At 38.5% G+C, this 19415-nt stretch overlaps 1 protein-coding gene across 10 annotated transcripts in view; it reads left to right on the top strand.

Moving 5' to 3' along the window:
* The window catches only part of EVI5 (ecotropic viral integration site 5), a 224730-nt gene that overhangs the window by 139874 nt on the left and 65441 nt on the right, over positions 1-19415 (top strand). For all 10 annotated transcript variants that reach the window (XM_018045762.1, XM_013962626.2, XM_013962629.2 and 7 more), the window contains 2 exons: positions 1078-1236; positions 12086-12232. In XM_018045762.1, coding sequence (XP_017901251.1) covers positions 1078-1236; positions 12086-12232 — 306 coding nt within the window. The remainder of the gene's footprint in view (positions 1-1077; positions 1237-12085; positions 12233-19415) is intronic.

Here is a 19415-nt window from a genome sequence, read left to right as displayed (position 1 = left end):
AATCTCAAATATGCAGATGACACCACCCTTATGGCAGGAAGTGAAGAAGAACTAAAAAGCCTCTTGATGAAAGTGAAAGTGGAGAGTGAAAAAGTTGGCTTAAAGCTCAGCATTCAGAAAACGAAGATCATGGCATCCGGTCCCATCACTTCATGGGAAATAGATGGGGAAACAGTGGAAACAGTGTCAAACTTTATTTTCTTGGGCTCCAAAATCACTGCAGATGGTGACTGCAGCCATGAAATTAAAAGACGCTTACTCCTTGGAAGAAAAGTTATGACCAACCTAGATAGCACATTCAAAAGCAGAGACATTACTTTGCCGACTAAGGTCCGTCTAGTCAAGGCTATGGTTTTTCCTGTGGTCATGTATGGATGTGAGTTGGAGTGTGAAGAAGGCTGAGTGCCGAAGAATTGATGCTTTTGAACTGTGGTGTTGGAGAAGACTCTTGCGAGTCCCTTGGACTGCAAGGAGATCCAACCAGTCCATTCTGAAGGAGATCATTCCTGGGATTTCTTTGGAAGGACTGATGCTAAAGCTGGAAACTCCAGTACTTCGGCCACCTCATGCAAAGAGTTGACTCATTGGAAAAGACTCTGATGCTGGGAGGGATTGGGGGCAGGAGGAGAAGGGGACGACAGAGGATGAGATGGCTGGATGGCATCACTGACTCGATATACGTGAGTCTGAGTGAACTGCGGGAGCTGGTGATGGACAGGGAGGCCTGGCCTGCTGCAATTCATGGGGTCGCAAAGAGTCGGACATGACTGAGCGACTGAACTGAACTGAATCTACAGAATAAAAACATTTGAACTGTATCTGAATTTATATCCCGAATCTGCCACTTACTGGCTGTGGGACCTTTCTGGAGTTACTTAATCACGATTTCCATTTTCTTTTCTGTACAGTGAAAATAATAGCGTTTAACTTTTGAGATTTTCTGGGAATTAAATAAAATGACACATATAAAGTAGGTTATACAGTACTGGGCCTGAAATAAGTGCTCAGTTAATTTGGCTTTTATTTTAGTACTGGGAATATTTGTTGCAATATAATTTTTTTTTTTTAAAATTTTAGCGCCACTTAGCTCGTACTACTGGGAGATGGAAAGACCCACCTAAGAAAAATGCCGTGATTGAGTTACAAGATGAACTGATGACCATCCGACTTAGAGAAGCTGAAACACAAGCAGAAATAAAAGAAATAAAACAGAGGATGATGGAAATGGAAACACAGGTAGCCCAATAACTTTAAAAACTATTGTTAACCCATCAAAAGTTTATGCTCAAATTATATCATCCTTACAATAGAGCTAAAAGGTGGGCATATGAAACTGTCTCGTCTACAATTTTCTATCCCAAATGAAAAGAACTAAAACATAATACTATATATATGTATATTTTTGGCCATGCCATGTGGCATGCAGGATCTTAGTTCCCCAACCAGGGTTTGAACGTGTGCCCCCTGCACTGGAAGTGCAGGGGCAGTTTTGACCACTGAACCACTAGGAAAGTCCCCAAACCCATATTCCTTGATGGCAGAGATTGAGTGTCTTCTTTCAGTCTTTTAGCAAAGTTGAAGCAAGTCGTAAAACTCCATTTGACTTTGTTTCCTTATTGCACAACCTGAAAGGGAATATTCAGGTTGAGCAAAATTTCTTAACACAATTTAACATTTGGGGCCAGATAATTTTTTACTGTGAGACTGGGCTGTGCATTGTAGTACGTTTAGCAGCATCTATGGCCTCTTAACTACTACCACATCCCCTACCCTCTATTCAGAAGCACCACACCCCCACCTCCCTATGATGGCTGAAAGCATCTCCACACAGATGTCAAATGTCCCCGGGAAGGCAAAATTGCCCCTGCTTGAGAGCCACTGATACAGAATGTAATGTGAAGGATGCTTCCTAAAATTGTGTAATGTGGTGACTGAGCAGTCAGTTCCAAAGTTAAACACTTCTTTCTTCTCATGTCCCCTGTTTCTCTAATAAATATTATCTCATATATTCTTGACTTAAAACCTACAAAGTCCTTTTTATGACACCTATTTGCATTATACAAGTACATTTGGGATATTTGGTTTTTATGTGGTACATCTATTCTCTGTAATGTTCATGGTTTTCAAAATACTTTTTCAGTCAGTAGGGGGCATAGTTAACTCATGTATCATTCTATACACTTAAATGTAAAATCATCATCCCAACTTGGATTTACATAACATAGATATGTAAATCGTTCAGAATAAATATATCTTATTTTACATTGTTCACAGAGTTATTATCATGTGTTTTTCGTTGTAGTTAAAAATAACAGTAAGATTATAAAAAATAGAAATCCAACTTTATGATGGGAGGTTTTACTCTTATGATTAGATTTTACCTCAATATCTCAATATAGATATTAAATATGCAACCACAACTTTTTAGCCATTGTTCAGGATTTATTTCAGAGTGACTATAGGTAAATGAATCAAACTCAACAAATGTAGTTTTGCGAACTTATGAATACAGAGCAGTGTGTAGCCATCAAATATCTTACACTTGAGATGTCAGTCATGCAAAAACTATATTTAAATTCGCTATATAAGATGAATGTTAACTAAATTTACTGTGGTAATCATTTCATATTATATGTAAATCAAGTTATGCTGTACACTTTAGACTTATACAATGCTGTATGTTTACTTCCGTTGCTCAGTCATGTCTGACTCTTTGCACCACGAATCGCAGCACGCCAGGCCTCCTGTTCCACCACCAACTGCCAGAATCCACCCAAACCCATGTCCATTGAGTTGGTAGTCCCATCCAACCTTCTCATCCTCTGTCGTCACCTTCTCCTCCTGCCTTCAATCTTTCCCAGCATCAGGGTCTTTTCAGATGAGTCAACTCTTCACATCAGGTGACCAAAGTATTGGAGTTTCAGCTTCAACATCAGTCCTTCCAATGAACACCCAGGACTGATCTCCTATGGGATGGACTGGTTGGATCTCCTTGCAGTCCAAGGGACTCTCAAGAGTCTTCTCCAACACCACAGTTCAAAAGTATCAATTCTTTGGCGCTCAGCCTTCTTCACAGTCCAACTCACATCCATACATGACCACAGGAAAAACCATAGCCTTGACTAGACGGACCTCTATTGACAAAGTAATGTCTCTGCTTTTGAATATGCTATCTAGGTTGGTCATAACTTTCCTTCCAAGGAGTAAGCGTCTTTTAATTTCATGGCTGCAGTCACCATCTGCAGTGATTTTGGAGCCCAGAAAAATAAAGTCTGGCACTGATTCTACTGTTTCCCCATCTATTTCCCATGAAGTGATGGGACCAGATGCCATGATCTTCGTTTTCTGAATGTTGAGCTTTAAGCCAACTTTATCACTCCCCTCTTTCACTTTCATCAAGAGGCTTTTTAGTTCCTCTTCACTTTCTGCCATAAGGGTGATGTCATTTGCATATCTGAGGTTATTGATATTTCTCCTGGCAATCTTGATTCCAGCTTGTGCTTCTTCCAGCCCAGCATTTCTCATGATGTACTCTGCATATATAAGTTAAATAAGCAGGGTGACAATATACAGCCTTGACGTACTCCTTTTCCTATTTGGAACCAGTCTGTTGTTCCATGTCCAGTTCTAACTGTTGCTTCCTGACCTGCATACAGGTTTCTCAAGAGGCACATCAGGTGGTCTTGTATTCCCATCTTTTTCAGAATTTTCCACAGTTTATTGTGATCCACACAGTCAAAGGCTTTGGCATAGTCAAGCAGAAATAGATGTTTTTCTGGAACTCTTGCTTTTTCCATGATCCAGCGGATGTTGGCAATTTGATCTCTGGTTCCTCTGCCTTTTCTAAAACCAGCTTGAACATCTGGAAGTTCATGGTTCACGTATTGCTGAAGCCTGGCTTGGAGAATTTTGAGCATTACTTTACTAGCATGTGAGATGAGTACAATTGTGTGGTAGTTTGAACATTCTTTGGCATTGCCTTTCTTTGGGATTGGAATGAAAATGGACCTTTTCCAGTCCTGTGGCCACTGCTGAGTTTTCCAAATGTGCTGGCATATTGAGTGTAGCACTTTGACAGCATCATCTTTTAGGATTTGAAATAGCTCACCTGGAATTCCATCACCTCCACTAGCTTTGTTCATAGTGATGCTTTCTAAGGCCCACTTGACTTCACATTCCAGGATGTCTGGCTCTAGGTGAGTGTGAGTGATCACACCAGCGTGATTATCTGGGTTGTGAAGTTCTTTTTTGTGCAGTTCTTCTGTGTATTCTTGCCACCTCTTCTTAATATCTTCTGCTTCTGTTAGGTCCATACCATTTCTGTCCTTTATTGAGCCCATCTTTGCATGAAATGTTCCCTTGGTATCTCTAATTTATCAATAAAACTGGAAGCACTATATAATTCATAAATTTGTAATTAGAGAATTAAATACAAATTGCTATGAAGAATAGGACAGGACAGTTAATTCCAACTAGGTGGTTTGGAAAACCTAGAAGAAATTTGGAAAGGAGAAAACCTTCCTAAGGAATTTGTATTTTGCACTATACCTGGCTAATAGATATGGTTCCTAAATGTCAGTGCATGTACTGGTGATGATCCATGATGCTTTCTCATTGCAAAGTGAGAAAAATAAAATAGTGTGGTGTGTTGGTTATCTAAAGAATATTGCATTAAACACCCATGTATCCAGCATCCAGATTAAGAAATAGGTCCTTGCTGATACATGTAGCTCCAGTACCTTCATTTTAATGACTTTTAGAACAGTGCACCTGGTAAGTATACCTTAGTTTATGGAGCTGCTTTCCTCCTTGTACTGACATTTGCTGTTACAGACATTGCTGCCCTGGACATTCTTGCATGTTGCCTTGTGTATATCTCCAATAGGAGTTTCTTTAGTACAGGGGTTCTTATCTCTTCTGTGTGCCATGCACCCCTTTGGGAGCCTGAAACCTATGAACCTCTTTTCAAAATAACATTTTTTAATGCATAAAACAAGATATAAAGGGTTGCGAAGAAAACTAGTTATATTGAGGTACAGTTATCAAAATACAGGTTTGTGATATGAGGGCAGACATAGAAACATACACAACATATTCCCATTGCAGGAATCAGGTTTTTCATAATTTAGATTTTTTTTGTACCTGAATTAGATTGTACTATAATTTTCTTTTGCGGGGAGACTTTTATCTGGTTTTGGCACCAAGGTTATAGTAAGTTTGATAAATGAGTTGGCTTGTATTTAACTTTTTCTATTCTCAGAAGTTTTTTTGTAAGATTGAAATTACCTGTTACTTAAATATTTGCTGGAATTCATTCCTTTTCTTTTAACTCTTTTTTTTTTTTTTTTGGTCGTGGGGCAGTTGGGATCTCAGTTCCCCTACCAGTGAATGGAACCCCTGCCCCCTGCAGTGGAAGCAAAGACCACTGAACCACCGGGGAAGTCCCTGGAATTCATTCCTTTAAACAGTCTTGTCTTTTTGTCAGTGGGCATGTTTAACCGATACATTTGAAATTCGAATCTTTAGATGAAGTGGACAATTTCCTAGGGAAATACAATTTGACTTGCTGTGACTTTTGCTTGTTTTTTCCTTGAGCTTCTGGGAACTGTGAATTTGTGACTGCCATGAAATTTGGAAATTTCTTAGTCATTATTTCATCACATACTTATTGTCCCACACTCTCTTCTTCAGGAATTCCAGTCATACCTACATTAAATTGTTGATGTTGTCCAGCAATTCTTGGTTATTCTTTGCCTTCCCGTTATTTTTCCTCATTGTATTTCAGTTTCTGTTGACTGACCTATTTCTCTTGATTTATCACTAAGTTCATTGATTCTTTCCTACACTTTGTGAGTTGTCTGATGAGCCATTGAAGACGTTCTTTACATCTGTTACTATGCTTTTTACTTCTACTATTTCCTTTTAATTCTTACAGTCTTCATTTCCTTGCTGATATTACCTATCTGATGTTGCATATCTTCCACCTTTCCCATAGAGCCCTTAATTTAAATTCCCTGTCAGAAAACTTCAATATCTGTGTTATATATGAGGCTGGTTCTGTTGATTGCTTTATCTCTTGGAAGTGTTTGGTTTTTTTACCTTTTCCTATGCTTTGTAATTTTTTTTTTAAACTAGATGTGCATCTTGTGTAGGAGAGTAGACTAAAGTAAATGGTTTGTATGCCTGGAAATGGGTACATCTTTCCTTCTACTAGGCCTTTAATGTGGGGGGTTTGAGTTAATACAGTCAGGAGTTGGGCAGGCTTGAGGTTTGTTGTTTCTGTGGTTACCCTCATTGCACCACAGGCTACAAATTCCTCTAGCAATGTCTTATTTTTAGGTTAGGGGCTGGTTTGCCAGAGGTTTTCTCCCTATCTTTAGGTCTTCTCTTTGCACAGCACTTGAGGAGTTGTCAGTCCCCAGCAGTGTCCCACTGTTACTTTTGTTCCACAGGAAACTGGAAGAGCAGAGAACACGTCTGCCCTGTTGTTCTGAGAAAGCCACAGTCTTTTGCTGCATTAGTGTGTTCCTGTATCTGGGGCATTTGGCCTCATTAGTGCTCCTGTCCTGTGTGTGTTAGTCGCTCAGTCATGTCTGACTCTTTGAAACCCCATGAACTGTAGCCTACCAGGCTCCTCTGTCCATGGAATTCTTTAGGCAAGAATACTGGAGTGGTTTGTTATGCCCTTCTCCAGGGGATTGTCCCAACCCAGGGATCAAACCCAGGTCTCCTACCCTGCAGGCAGATTCTTTACCATCTGAACCATCGGGGACCCTATTCCCAAGCTATAGTGCAGCCCCTTCCCCAGATGCACCTGTTTTCCCAGTGCCCAGGGGACAGCAGTGTTTGTTGTTCTGCTCCAAGCAAATTAACCTTTGGTTTCCTAGAGGAGATAAGCAAGGATTAGTGCCCTTTCCCCCTCCCTGAGGCCTGTACTGTGGAGATCTGTTTCTCAAGACTCTCATCCGTCTTTTTGGTCTGTTCTGTTGAAGAAAAATGTACAAGAGTTTGTGAGCTCTTTTGTCCCTGTGGCTCCATGCATTCTAACCAGCCCATACTTATGCTCCACCAGTTTGATGTTTATTCTAGGTGAATTATTCTTAACAGCTTCTAGCAGCATCTGCCACGTCCCTTCTTAGATTTGGGGCTGGTTAGTTGTCCTGTGACCTCTCAGTGTGTTCAACAGTAGTCATGAACTTAGAGTTTGGCTGCCCTTTTTTTTTAAATTGAAAACCAGTGTTCTTTCTGACTCTACATCCTCAATCAGAAATCAAAAGTCTTTATTATGATGTATTTGAAATTATTTTATTTTATACTCTATCTCCTCCTTTTTTCTATGTTTTTTCCTCCTTTCTCACTTTTTATTGAATTTGTTTTTCTTTTTCCTTCTATTCAGTTCAGTTGCTCAGTCATGTCCGACTCTTTGCGGCCCTATAGACTGCAGCACGCCCAGGCTTCCCTGTCCATCATGAACTCCCAAAGCTTGCTCAAACTCATGTCCATCGAATTGATGATGCAGTCCAACCACCTCATCCTCTGTCGTCCCCTTCTCCTCCTGCCTTCAGTCTTTCCCAGCATCAGGGTCTTTCCAGTGAGACAGTTCTTTGCATCAAGTGGCCAAAGTATTGGAGTTTCAGCTTTAACATCAGTCCTTCCAATGAATATTCAGGACTGATTTCCTTTAGGATTGACTGGTTGTATCTCCTTGCAATCCAAGGGACTCTCAAGAGTCTTCAACACCACAGTTCAAAAGCATCAGTTCTTCAGCGCTCAGCTTTCTTAATGGTTCCAACTCTCACATCCATACATGACTACTGGAAAACCATAGATGGACCTTTGTTAGCAAAGTGTCTCTGCTTTTTAATATGCTGTCTAGGTTTGTCATAGCTTTTCTTCCAAGGAGCAAGCGTCTTTTAATTTCATGGCTGCAGTCACCATCTGCAGTGATTTTGGAGCCCCCAAAAATAAAGTCTGACACTGTTTCCATTGTTTCCCCATCTATTTGCCATGAGTGGTGGGACTGGATGCCATGATCTTCGTTTTCTGAATGTTGAGCTTTAAGCCAACTTTTTCACTCTCCACTTTCACTTTCATCAAGAGGCTTTTTAGTTCCTCTTCACTTTCTGCCATAAGGGTGGTGTCATCTGCATATCTGAGGTTATTGATATTTCTCCTGGCAATCTTGATTCCAGCTTGTGCTTAATCCAGCCTAGCATTTCACATGAGATACTCTGCATATAAGTTAAATAAGCAGGGTGACAATATACAGCCTTAACGTACTCCTTTCCCAATTGGGAACCAGTCTGTTGTTCAGTGTCCAGTTCTATCTGTTGCTTCTTGACCTGCATATAGATTTCCCAGAAGGCAGGTAAGGTATTCCCATATTAATTTGGCTTTTATAATTCCTTTTCTTTTCTACTAGTGTTTATTACCTGGAAAAAAAAATGCTTCCCTGATGGAACAAAGTCTAAAGTTACTAATTATCTCTGTTTTTTTCCAAATTGTATTAGGTCCTTAGAAGAACTCCCATGTGCTCTTTCATCTTCTAGTCTTACATCTTACTATTATTGTACCTCCAAATTCCTATACTTTTTTTTACCTCCAAATTCCTAGACATTATTGTCTTATGGAGTCAATATTCCTGTGGTTTTGTCTGAAAAGTGAAAGTGAAAGTCGCTCAGTCGTGTCCAACTCTTTGTGACTCTATACAGTCCGTGGATTCTCCAGGCCAGAATACTTGAGTGGGTAGCCTTTCCCTTCTCCAGGGGATCTTCCCAACCCAGGGATCGAACTCAGGTCTCCTGCACTGCAGGCAGATTCTTTACCAGCTGAGCCACAAGGGAAGCTTGTGGTTTCGTCTACCTGCTTGCTAGTTTTTTTGCTCTATTCTTGCTTTTATTTAACAGTTTCCTCACAGTTTCAATCATGAGTTGTAAACTCTCTCACTTTCTTAAAATAAATGTACTTTTCTCTCTTCTGTGATAGTTGGCTGAGTATACTTTTATAGGATGAATTTTTTTTTTAAACACTACCAATTTTTCCTGTTGAGTTGTCTGCTAGATATTTCACTTTCCACTTTCACAGATACTGTTTTTCCCTTGATTTGCCTCTGCTTTACTTTAGCATTCTATAAGTTTTGATATAATGTATTTTGATAAGGATTTATTTCTATTTATCCCAAATAGTATTTGGAACTAATTGTGCTTCCTACGGTATAGATGCATATGTGATTTTTGTTGTAAAAATTCTCAATTATTATCATCTTCTTAAGCCATCACAGCTCACTTTTTTTGGTGGGGGGCAACACCTGTAAAGTATATTTTATACCTTTTTATTCTCTTTTCTGTCTCTTGACATCTTCTGGGGCACTAATTTTTTCTTCATTGTGTCTAGTTCTTAGTTGCTTAGTTTTATCTGACTTTTTCTGACCCCATGGACTGTAGCCTGCCAGGCTCCTCTGCTCAAGGGGATTCTCTAGGCAAGAATACTGGAGAGGGTTGCCATGCCCTCCTCCAGGGGATCTTCCCAATCTAGAGATCGAACCCAGGTCTCCCACATTGCAGGCAGATTTTTTACTGTCTGAAACACCAGGGAAGCCCAAGAATACTGGAGTGGGTACCCTTCCCTTCCTCAGGGGATCTTCATGACTCAGGAGTCAAACCAGGGTCTCCTGCATTGCAAGTGGATTCTTCACAAGCTGAGCTACCAGGGAAGTCCGACTCTTTGCAACCCCAGGTGCTGTAGCCTGCCAGGCTTCTCAGTCCATGGAATTCTCCAGGCAGGAATACTGGAGTGGGTTCCCATGGTCTTCTCCAGGGGATCTTCCTGACCCAGGGATTGAACCTGAGTCTCCTGCATTGCAGACAGATTCTTTACTGACTGAGCCAGCAGGGAAGCCCTCATCGTGTTTAATCTCCCATTTAACCCTTTAATTGAATTTATTATCAGTGTCTGTTAATTTTGGAAATTATATTTGGTTATCCTCCAAATTTGCTGGTATTTTGACAGTGACTAGTTCTTTGTTTATGCTTCTTTTTATGTTTAATATGTAAATATGTAAACTATTTTGTATAAAATCCTCATGTGATTATTATCTAAAGTTTTTAAGAATCTAGCATATTTTTTGTCTGCCATTTCTCACTCATAGTCAATTCTTGGGTTTTAATTATTTGTGTGAGTATTTTGTAATTTTGGAGCATGGAATGGTATTTAGGGGTACAGGGAGGAGTTTTGGAGTGTATGTTGAAGGTGTGTCCCTCTGAAGTATAGTTAACTTGTTTTAATGGTAACTGGAGGCAGGATCATTTTCATAGAATGAGTTAGAATAGGTTTAGTAATAGTAATAATCGAGTATTTGTTAAATGTCTTCTCTTTCAAGCCTTAGGAGAGAACTACTTTCATAAACTTTTCTCATGTAATTCCCAGAACACAGCCTTAAAAGTCAAGCAGTAATATCTACACTTCTATTAGTGTACTAAAACTTGATAGAATTAGATAGCTTCACCAAGGTTGAGAAATTGTTAAATGAGGAGCTGAATTTTGCCTGTGTTTGGTTATGAAAATGTTTACTGTTTCTTTCAGGCCCCTAATAGAGTAATTTAGAATTGAGAAACTCAAGCTGAGTCAAGCCTGAATATGAAAACTACCTCATGTCAGTGAATTCATGATCTATAATGTTAAGGTCCTATTGTATAGCAAAGGGAACTATATTCAATATCCTATAATAAACTATAATGGAAAAGTATTTAAAACGGGGAAAAAAAATATATATATATATATACACACACACATAATTGAATCATTTTGCTGTATCCCAGAAACTAAAAGGGCTTCTCTGGTGGCTCAGAAAAGTAAAGAATCTGCCTGTAATCCAGGAGACCTGCGTTCAATCCCTGTGTCAGGAAGATCTCCTCGAGAAGGGAACGGCAACCCACTCCAGTAGTCTTGCCTGGAGAATCCCAGGGGCAGAGGAGCCTAGGGGGCTACAGTTCATGAACTAATTGTAAAGAGAATTAAATGAAAAATAGATAGTATTTTACATATGGTTTTCTTAAAAAAAAAAAAAAGTATTATTGTTGTGTAGTCAATACGTCTTGTCCAGCTGTTTTGCAACCCCATGGACTGTAGCCTGCCTGGCTTCTCTGCCTATGGGATTTCCCAGACAAGAATACTGGAGTGAGTTGCCATTTTCTTCTCCAGAGAATCTTCCCAACTTAAGGATCCATCCCAAGTCTCCTACATTGCAAGAGATTCTTTACCACTGAGTCACCTGGGAAGCCCTGTGTACATTTTTCAAATAAGGAAATAGAAATTGGATATTAATTAGTTTGTTTAATCACCAAATGGCAAGCCAGAATTCAAAGCTAGTCCATAAGCCATAAACAGACTGTGCTATACATTGTAGGAATGTAGTTAACATGACATGGTGTGACATCAAAAAGTTTGCAGTTCAGTAAGTGGTGGTGATATCTTTTCAGCAGTCTGTGCTTGTTTTTGTGAACTGGAAAGGGGAGTTAAATACATCATATCTCTGTATCTTATCTGTTTATACCATATTGCCTGTTTCAGAAATTTATACCTAAAACTTCTGTATAAGCATCCTTATAGTTAGAAGATATTTATTGTATGAAAGGTAAATGGATCTTTAATGAAAGTTTCTAATGTGACCCTTATGCATTCTCTTGATTTTTAAAGCAGTTTTATAATATTTTTAAGTAGTTAACTATTTGTTGAATAAAACAGACCTATAACTAACAATAACATTGAAAATATTGCTGAGACATAATATACACACCTAGAAATTTATAAGTTTTATGATAGTCACTCAGTCATGTCCAACTCTTTGCCACCCTGTGGACTATAGCCCACCGGGTTCCTCGGTCCGTGGAATTCTTCAGGCAAGAATACTCAAGTGGGTTCCCGTTCCCATCTCCAGGGAATCTTCCCAACCCAGGGATTGAACCCTGTCTCCTGCATTGCAGGCAGATTCTTTACCTTCTGAGCCACCAGTTTTTTCAGGCCTTTTATCTGTATTCTCATATTTATATTTTTATCTGTATTCTGTATTTATATTTTTAATTGTTAGAACCAGATCAATAGTAATCATCTTCGAAGAGCAGAGCAAGAGGTGACCAATCTACAGGAGAAGGTGCAATATCTTTCTGCACAGAACAAGGGATTGCTTACCCAACTGAGTGAAGCAAAGCGCAAACAAGCAGAGATTGAATGCAAGGTAAACATATCAACTAGCAAGTTTATGTTTTAGTCAATATAATAATGTTTTTTGTTTTTGTTTTTATCTCATCACTGAGTACATTATCATGAAACTAAAAGAAACTGGTCTTATTTCCTACTTTTCCTGAACTTAGTTTGGCAGTTGATTTTGGGCCAGGTTACCTCATCATGCTCTGGGTAAATTTCAGGCTGGAAACTTCATTTTCAGTCACTTGGTTAGGAAATTAAGTTAACCAAGTGATTGAAGGTTGGTATCTCTTTGACCTGTAGCCCTTTAAAACTGAAACTTTTAATGTCTCAACCAGAAAGATAGGTAATTTGGAGAAGTTGGGTCTACTCTGCTTTGATTGGCACCTTATTAGTGAGCTGTCAATATTGATATATGTTTTCTGGATAGAGAATAAAAGAGCTGTGTGTGTACCCAAAGGTTGGCAAAATTGTGTGCATTTCAAGTTATTATTTTAATCGATCTTTTAAATTTTTATGGAGTGTTTGGATTCATAAAGCATGGAAAAGTTTTTGATTGCAAGTATTTTTTTTCCTTAGATATATTCATAATACAACGATGACAGAGAAGGCGAAGTTGGAAAATGGGGTGGAAGGAGAGGGGTTGTATGTATGTGTGTTTGTGAAATAACTAAAGAGATGACTGTGGTAAACATTAGAATGAATTACGAGGGCAAGTTTGTTTTTTGGTAAGTTTGGTTTTGTTTATGAGATTTTTTAAAAAAACTAGACATTCATCTTTCCATGGTGAGAGAGTAGGAATAATGCCCTTTAAAGATTCCAGCCTTATTCTATGATAAGAAATAAGACTTTCAATGGCAGATATAAAGCTGTAATTCCATCAACTTGTTCTAGTGTCATTAAAAACCAAAAGTGAAGCTTGAGTGGTTTATCAGTGTCACTGAAATCCAGAGATGAAATTACATCCTAATAAATATGGATGACTGTTACAGTTTACTCTGACAGAAATCTGTCGGCAGTACTGAAATTTGTACTAATGTAAGAGTAGTCCCTCCTGAAGTATGTGACTAAGTGTGCTTTTTTTTTTTCTGTTTTGTGGGATCTTAATTCTTGGACCTGGGATTGAACCCAAGCCACGGCAGGGAAAGTGCTGAGTCCTAACCATTGGACTGCCAGGAAATTCCCTAGGCTAATTTAAAAATAAGATGATGTAACATGAGATTACATCAATTTGATTTATTATACTAATATCTTTTTCAGTTTTTTATTTTGCAGTGTCTGTCCTGACTTATTTTTAATAAAGAACTAAATTTATTATTTTATTATTGATATGATTTCCTTTAAACATGTTGATAACATTGGTACTGGATTTAATATTATACCCCAAATACCTTAGCACCTTTTAATCAAAGTAAAGTGCTATTTGGAAATAAATATTTGGGGAGTTTGCCAGTGAAAATAATTGTTTGCTTTGAATTTGTGTAAGTAATGGGCCCACATTCAGAATTCTGAGAACTGATATGAGATCTTATTTAACTTTAACTTTTCATTAATACCTCTGTAAAGTATATACAGATGCTGATTCTGAGATCTCCCCTGTGTTTAAGGTGTATATTGGTTTATTCAAATTTTTTAAATGCCTTTTGCAGATTTCCAGCATGACCAATTTTAATTGTCACCCTAGTATCTGGCACATTCTGATTAAGTGTTAAATATTTTACTTTGTCATATTGAAACAATTCAGCAATAAACTGAACTTTTTCAGAGAGCTAGTCTTTCAGTTATATAAATCTGATAGTTTTCATTTCATTTTATGTGATTATAGCTTGTGGTTTGTTGATAAGTAGTTATTAAAGCTCGTGTTGTTTTTCATTGATGTAAAGCAGGATGCTGTTTTTGCTTGTTTTTAATTTCATTTTGTTTTTTTTGGCTGCGCTGGGTCTTTGTTGCTGCTTGTGGACTTTTTCTAGTTGCAGCAAGCGGGGGCTACTCTTCATTGCAGTGTGCGGACTTCTCATTGTGGTGGCTTTTGTTATTGGGGAGCACAGGCTCTTGGCACTCACGCTTCAGTGGGTGTGGTACACAGTCTTAGCTGCTATGGCATGTGGAATCTTTCAGAACCGGGGACTGAACCTGTGTTCCCTGCATTGGCAGACAGATTCTCATCCACCATACCACTGGGGAAGTCTGGGATACTGTTTTTAATATTAGCATTATTTTCCCTCTGTAATTGAATTTGAGTGTTCCAACTTCAAACAATATAAGTCTAAGATCCCCAATATGAAAATCCAAAACACTTTGAAACCTACATCTTTTCATAAATTTCACACAAATTCATTTGGAAGCAGAACTTGATTTGAACTAATACATAGCCATTTATCATTGTTATTTATCCCACTTGGTTTGAGTACTTATACATCACTGCTTCATTTTTGTTGAGCATTGAGCATACTGTTTCATTTTGGACACTGCCTCAGAACCCATTGGATAGTATAGTGTTACATTTATGCACCTTATTACTCTCCTAAAGTCTGAAAAATCTGAAATTCCATAACATACCTGGCCCCCAGAATTTCAGTGATAAGATTGTTGGATTTCCTGTATAAATCTAAATTTGAAGATTATAGAAAGATTTTATACTCTAATAACATATATAATTTTTTATCTCCAGGAGAAAAGGTATTACATATTCATATACAAACTTGTAAAATTGTGTAATAAATAATGTTAAGTGAGGAAAGCTGAGCAAAGTATTTTATGATTATAATATTGTGCATATATGGAATAATGATAGGAAGAAAACAAGAAATTAAACCTGTTGCTTATATGTAATTTTTAGTAGCTTAATACTGTGCATTTTTCATAATGCTTTGATGTTTTTAAAGCTAAATATAAACAAAAACATTTAAATCCTTTTTATCTTATTCTCTTCCTGACCCTACCACGTACACCCCTTTATTTTTTCCCCAGATAATGGCTTTTATTATTTTCTGATAACTTCCTTTAGAGTTTCTTTTAGGCAGATACTAGTAATTAAAAGTATATACTTTTTTTTCTCACAGTCTTTTGTGAAAGTTAGCAAACAGTAGTATATTCTGCTTTTTGCTTTTTATGTTTATATGTTTTGTGCAGCTTTCTGTCATCAGTGCTTAGAGTCTCCTCGTTAGTTTCTAAGACACATTATTTTCCATTGCATGTATCCACAGCATCCTTAATTAGGTCCGTATTGATGTATACATGGTTTGTTCCCCATGTTTTACTACTACAAGCAGTGTATAGTGATAACTTCGTACATACATAATCTCAAATGTATAGAGATATATCTATACATTTCTATAGAATAAATTACTATAAATTTGATTGCTTGGTCAGAGAGTAAATACCTTGGTACTTTTCATAGTTTTTGTCAAATTACTCTCCTTAGGTTTGTACCATTTTGTGCTTTGATGTGCAGGGCATGATGGTACCTGTTTCTTTATCATGTTTCTTATAAATTGTATAACAAAATCTTTTCATTTTAATTAGATGTAATTTATATGTTCTAGGACAGTGATTTTCAAATAGGGATTGGAGGAGGTGAAATTATAAGACTAAAAAGAATGATAACATCAGCGTACATATTTGTCAAATATTTGGGTGTCTTCTTGTAGGTTATTCTTGTAAGCATTGGGGATACGGAAATGGAGAAGGTAGACCTAATGTTTATTGAAACAATAAATAAGAAATAGAAAATATCATTAGTAATAATGTTCTATAGAGTGAGAAGTTAGAGGAAGTGGTAATTAAGATCAAGTGCCAGGAGATGGTATCGGAGCTGAAGAATAAGAAAGAACCAGCCATATGAAGAGTAGGGGGGGAGATCCTTACATGAAAAAGGTCAGAGATCAAGACCCAGAAAGCAGGAAAGGACTTGGTTGCTGAGTCTCATATATAATGCAGAGCTGAATGAGATAAAGCCAGGGAGGTAAGCTAGGACTTAGCTTCTTACCATGTAGATATTTATAGGTCATGGTAACAAGTTTGAGTTTTACTCTTAAATGCTGTGGGAGGCCACTGAGAGGTAAGATAAAAAACATAGTACATTTTTTTGATTTGCTATATTTGCTTCAGTTTTTTATTTAAATTTTATTCATTATTTTATTTTTGTTTGTGCTGGGTCTTTGCTTTACAAGAGCTTTTTCTCTAGTTGTGAGTGGGGGCTTCTCTCTAGTTGTGGCATGGGGGCTTCTCTTTGCAGTAGCTTCTCTTGTTGCAGAGCACAGGCTTTTGAGCTTGCAGGCTTCAGAAGCACTTGGGCTCAGTAGTTGTAACACACAGCTTAGTTGCCCTGCAGCATGTGGAATCTTCCTGGACTAGGGATTAAACCCCTATCCCCTGCATTGGCAGGCAGATTCTTAACCAATGGACCACCAGGGAAGTCCTTTGCTTCCGTTTTTTACTTTTACTTTTGAAATAATTTTATGTTTACAGTAAAGTGGCAAAGATGGTACAGAGAGTTCCCATATACCCTTTAATCAGCTCCTCCTAATTTTAACCTGTTACATAAACATGACACATTTATTAGTACTAAGAAATGAACATTAGTAATAATTTTATTACTGAATTACAGACTTCATTCAGATTTCCCCATCATGTCTCATTCTTCTTTGATCTGTGAGGTATGTTGTAGAAATCCTTCAATTTAGGATTGTCTGATGTTTTCTTACACTTAGACCGAGGTTATATGTCTTAGGCCCTTTCTTAGTATATTATATCAGGGTCATGTATATGTTCAGTTGCTAAGTCGTGTCCAGCTCTTTTGCAGCCCCATGGTCTATAGCCCCGCCAGGCTTCTCTGTCCATGGGATTTCCCAGGCAAGAATACTGGAGTGGGTGGCCACATCTTCCTCCAGTGGACTTTGACCCAGGGCTCAAACCTGCGTCACCAGCAATGGCAGCATATTCTTTACCACTGAGCCATCTGGGAAGCCCATCAGGGGGCATTCTGTATTAATACGCCTTACGTCTGGTCCTATTAACTTTGGTCATTTGCTTAAGTTGGTATCTGCTAGCTTTCTCCACTACAGAAGTCCCCCCACCCTCCTGCTCTGTTCCTTACAGGCAAGTTACTGAGCCTAGACAATGGTCCAAGTGGAGGAAAGGGCATTAAGTTACAACTCCTGAAGGAAAGAGTATCAAAGAATTTGCTACAACCACCACAATAGGACAATAATTAATAAGTATTTGAAGTAACTATTATGACCAACTTAGACTGCAAGGAGATCATTCTCTGGTGGCTTAGATGGTAGAGTGTCTGCCTACAGTGCAGGAGACCCAGGTTCAATCCCTAGGTTGGGAAGATCTCCTGGAGAAGGAAATGGCAACCCACTGCAGTATTCTGCCTGGAAAATCCCATGGATGGAGGACCCCAGTAGGCTACAGTCCATGAGGTTGCAAAGAGTCAGACACGACTGAGCGACTTTACTCATGACCAACCTAGATTGCATATTAAAAAGCAGAGACATTACTTTGCCAACAAAGGTCCATCTGGTCAAGGCTATGGTTTTTCCAGTGGTCATGTATGGATGTGAGAGTTGGACTGTGAAGAAAGCTGACTGCTGAAGAATTGATGCTTTTGAACTGTGGTGTTGGAGAAGACTCTTGAGAGTCCCTTGGACTGCAAGGAGATCCAACCAGTCCATCCTAAAGGAGATCAGCCCTGGGTGTTCACTGGAAGGACTGATGCTGAAGCTGAAACTCCAGTACTTTGGCCACCTCATGCGAAGAGCTGACTCATTTGAAAAGACCCTGATACTGGGAGAGATTGGGGGCAGGAGGAGAAGGTGACGACAGAGGATGAAATGGCTGGATGGCATCACCAACTCGATGGACATGAGTTTGGGTGAACTCTGGGAGCTGGCGATGGACAGGGAGGCCTGGCGTGCTGCAGTTCATGGGGTTGCAAAGAGTTGTACACAACTGAGCGACTGAACTGAACTGGAGGAACTATTTTGCATTTATGCAAATATGCTTAAGGTTTCAGCAGTTAACTTTATTAGGAGATAATGCATGTAACAATAATTATTTTTTAAAAGAGCACACATGCCACTGTGTGTGGACATGGATTTGAGGTGGCTTTGGAGAGAGGCGATATGAGATTATCAGGTAATAGAACAAGACAGGCGCTAGCTTTGGCTCAGGTGTTGGCAATGGAACTAAAGTAGAGGAGATCAATCCAGTATTTTTATAGAGACTCAGTGATTGGGTTGGAGAGGGAGGAAAAGTAGGAGAAAGTTGGTGCACAAATATTTGGTGTTTTACCTGATGGATATAATATTTTTATACAATGTTAAAATTAGTAGAGTAAATATGTATTAGTTATCTATTGCTGTTTAACAGATAACCTCTAAAATTTAGTAGCTTAAAATAATAGTAACCACTAATACCCCAGAGTTTCTGTGGATCTGAAATTCAGAAGCAGCTTCATCTAGTGATTCTGATTTAGAGTCTCATGAGGTTACAGTCATCTCAGGCTTAGCTAAAGCTAAAGGATGAGGCTTTTTAAGTGGCGCACTCAGTGGTTGCAAGGTGGTGCTGGCTGTTGGAAAGAGATCTTTGTCCTCAAGGGGCTCTGTCTTAGCAAAGGATACAGACAAACAAACCATTACAATGCAGTATGAGTGGTGCTATTATTGAGGTGGTACATTGGATCCTGTAATGTGAGTTTAGTGTTAGATTTATGGTTCAAGGAAAGCTCACTAAGGAATGATTCAGCTGAGACCTTAAGGATATGTAGGAGTTAGTTGAGGAAAGGCAAGAGAGAGTTCACTAGGCGAAGCGAATAACATATGTGAAGAGCAAAACAGAGAAGGTTGTTTGCTTGAACTAAAAGTTCATTCGAGTTGGAGGTGAGTGTGTGATAAGGAATACTCGTAATATATGAAGCTAGAGCAGTAGATAGGGAAGAAATCTTGGAGAATCCTAGACACCAGTAAAAGAACCTGTTATCTCAAGATCTGTGGAGTACTATTAAAGGGTTTAAAATAAGGGAGTGACAGAGATTTGAGTTTTGTTAAACATAGACACAATGGTGTGCTGGAACTAGCTGGTAAAGACTTGTAAGAACCAATTGTTAAATTTTCAGGAATTTTGTGACACAGTTGTTAAACAGCCATATTAAAAATTAAATTATTTAACATAATCAACAAATTATGATAAAATGATAGTAAATACTC

This window comes from Capra hircus, chromosome 3 (genome assembly GCF_001704415.2).
Source record: "Capra hircus breed San Clemente chromosome 3, ASM170441v1, whole genome shotgun sequence".
NCBI lineage: Eukaryota > Metazoa > Chordata > Mammalia > Artiodactyla > Bovidae > Capra > Capra hircus.
The sequence above is the reverse complement of the archived record's forward strand: the minus strand, read 5'-3'. Positions and strand labels throughout refer to the sequence as shown.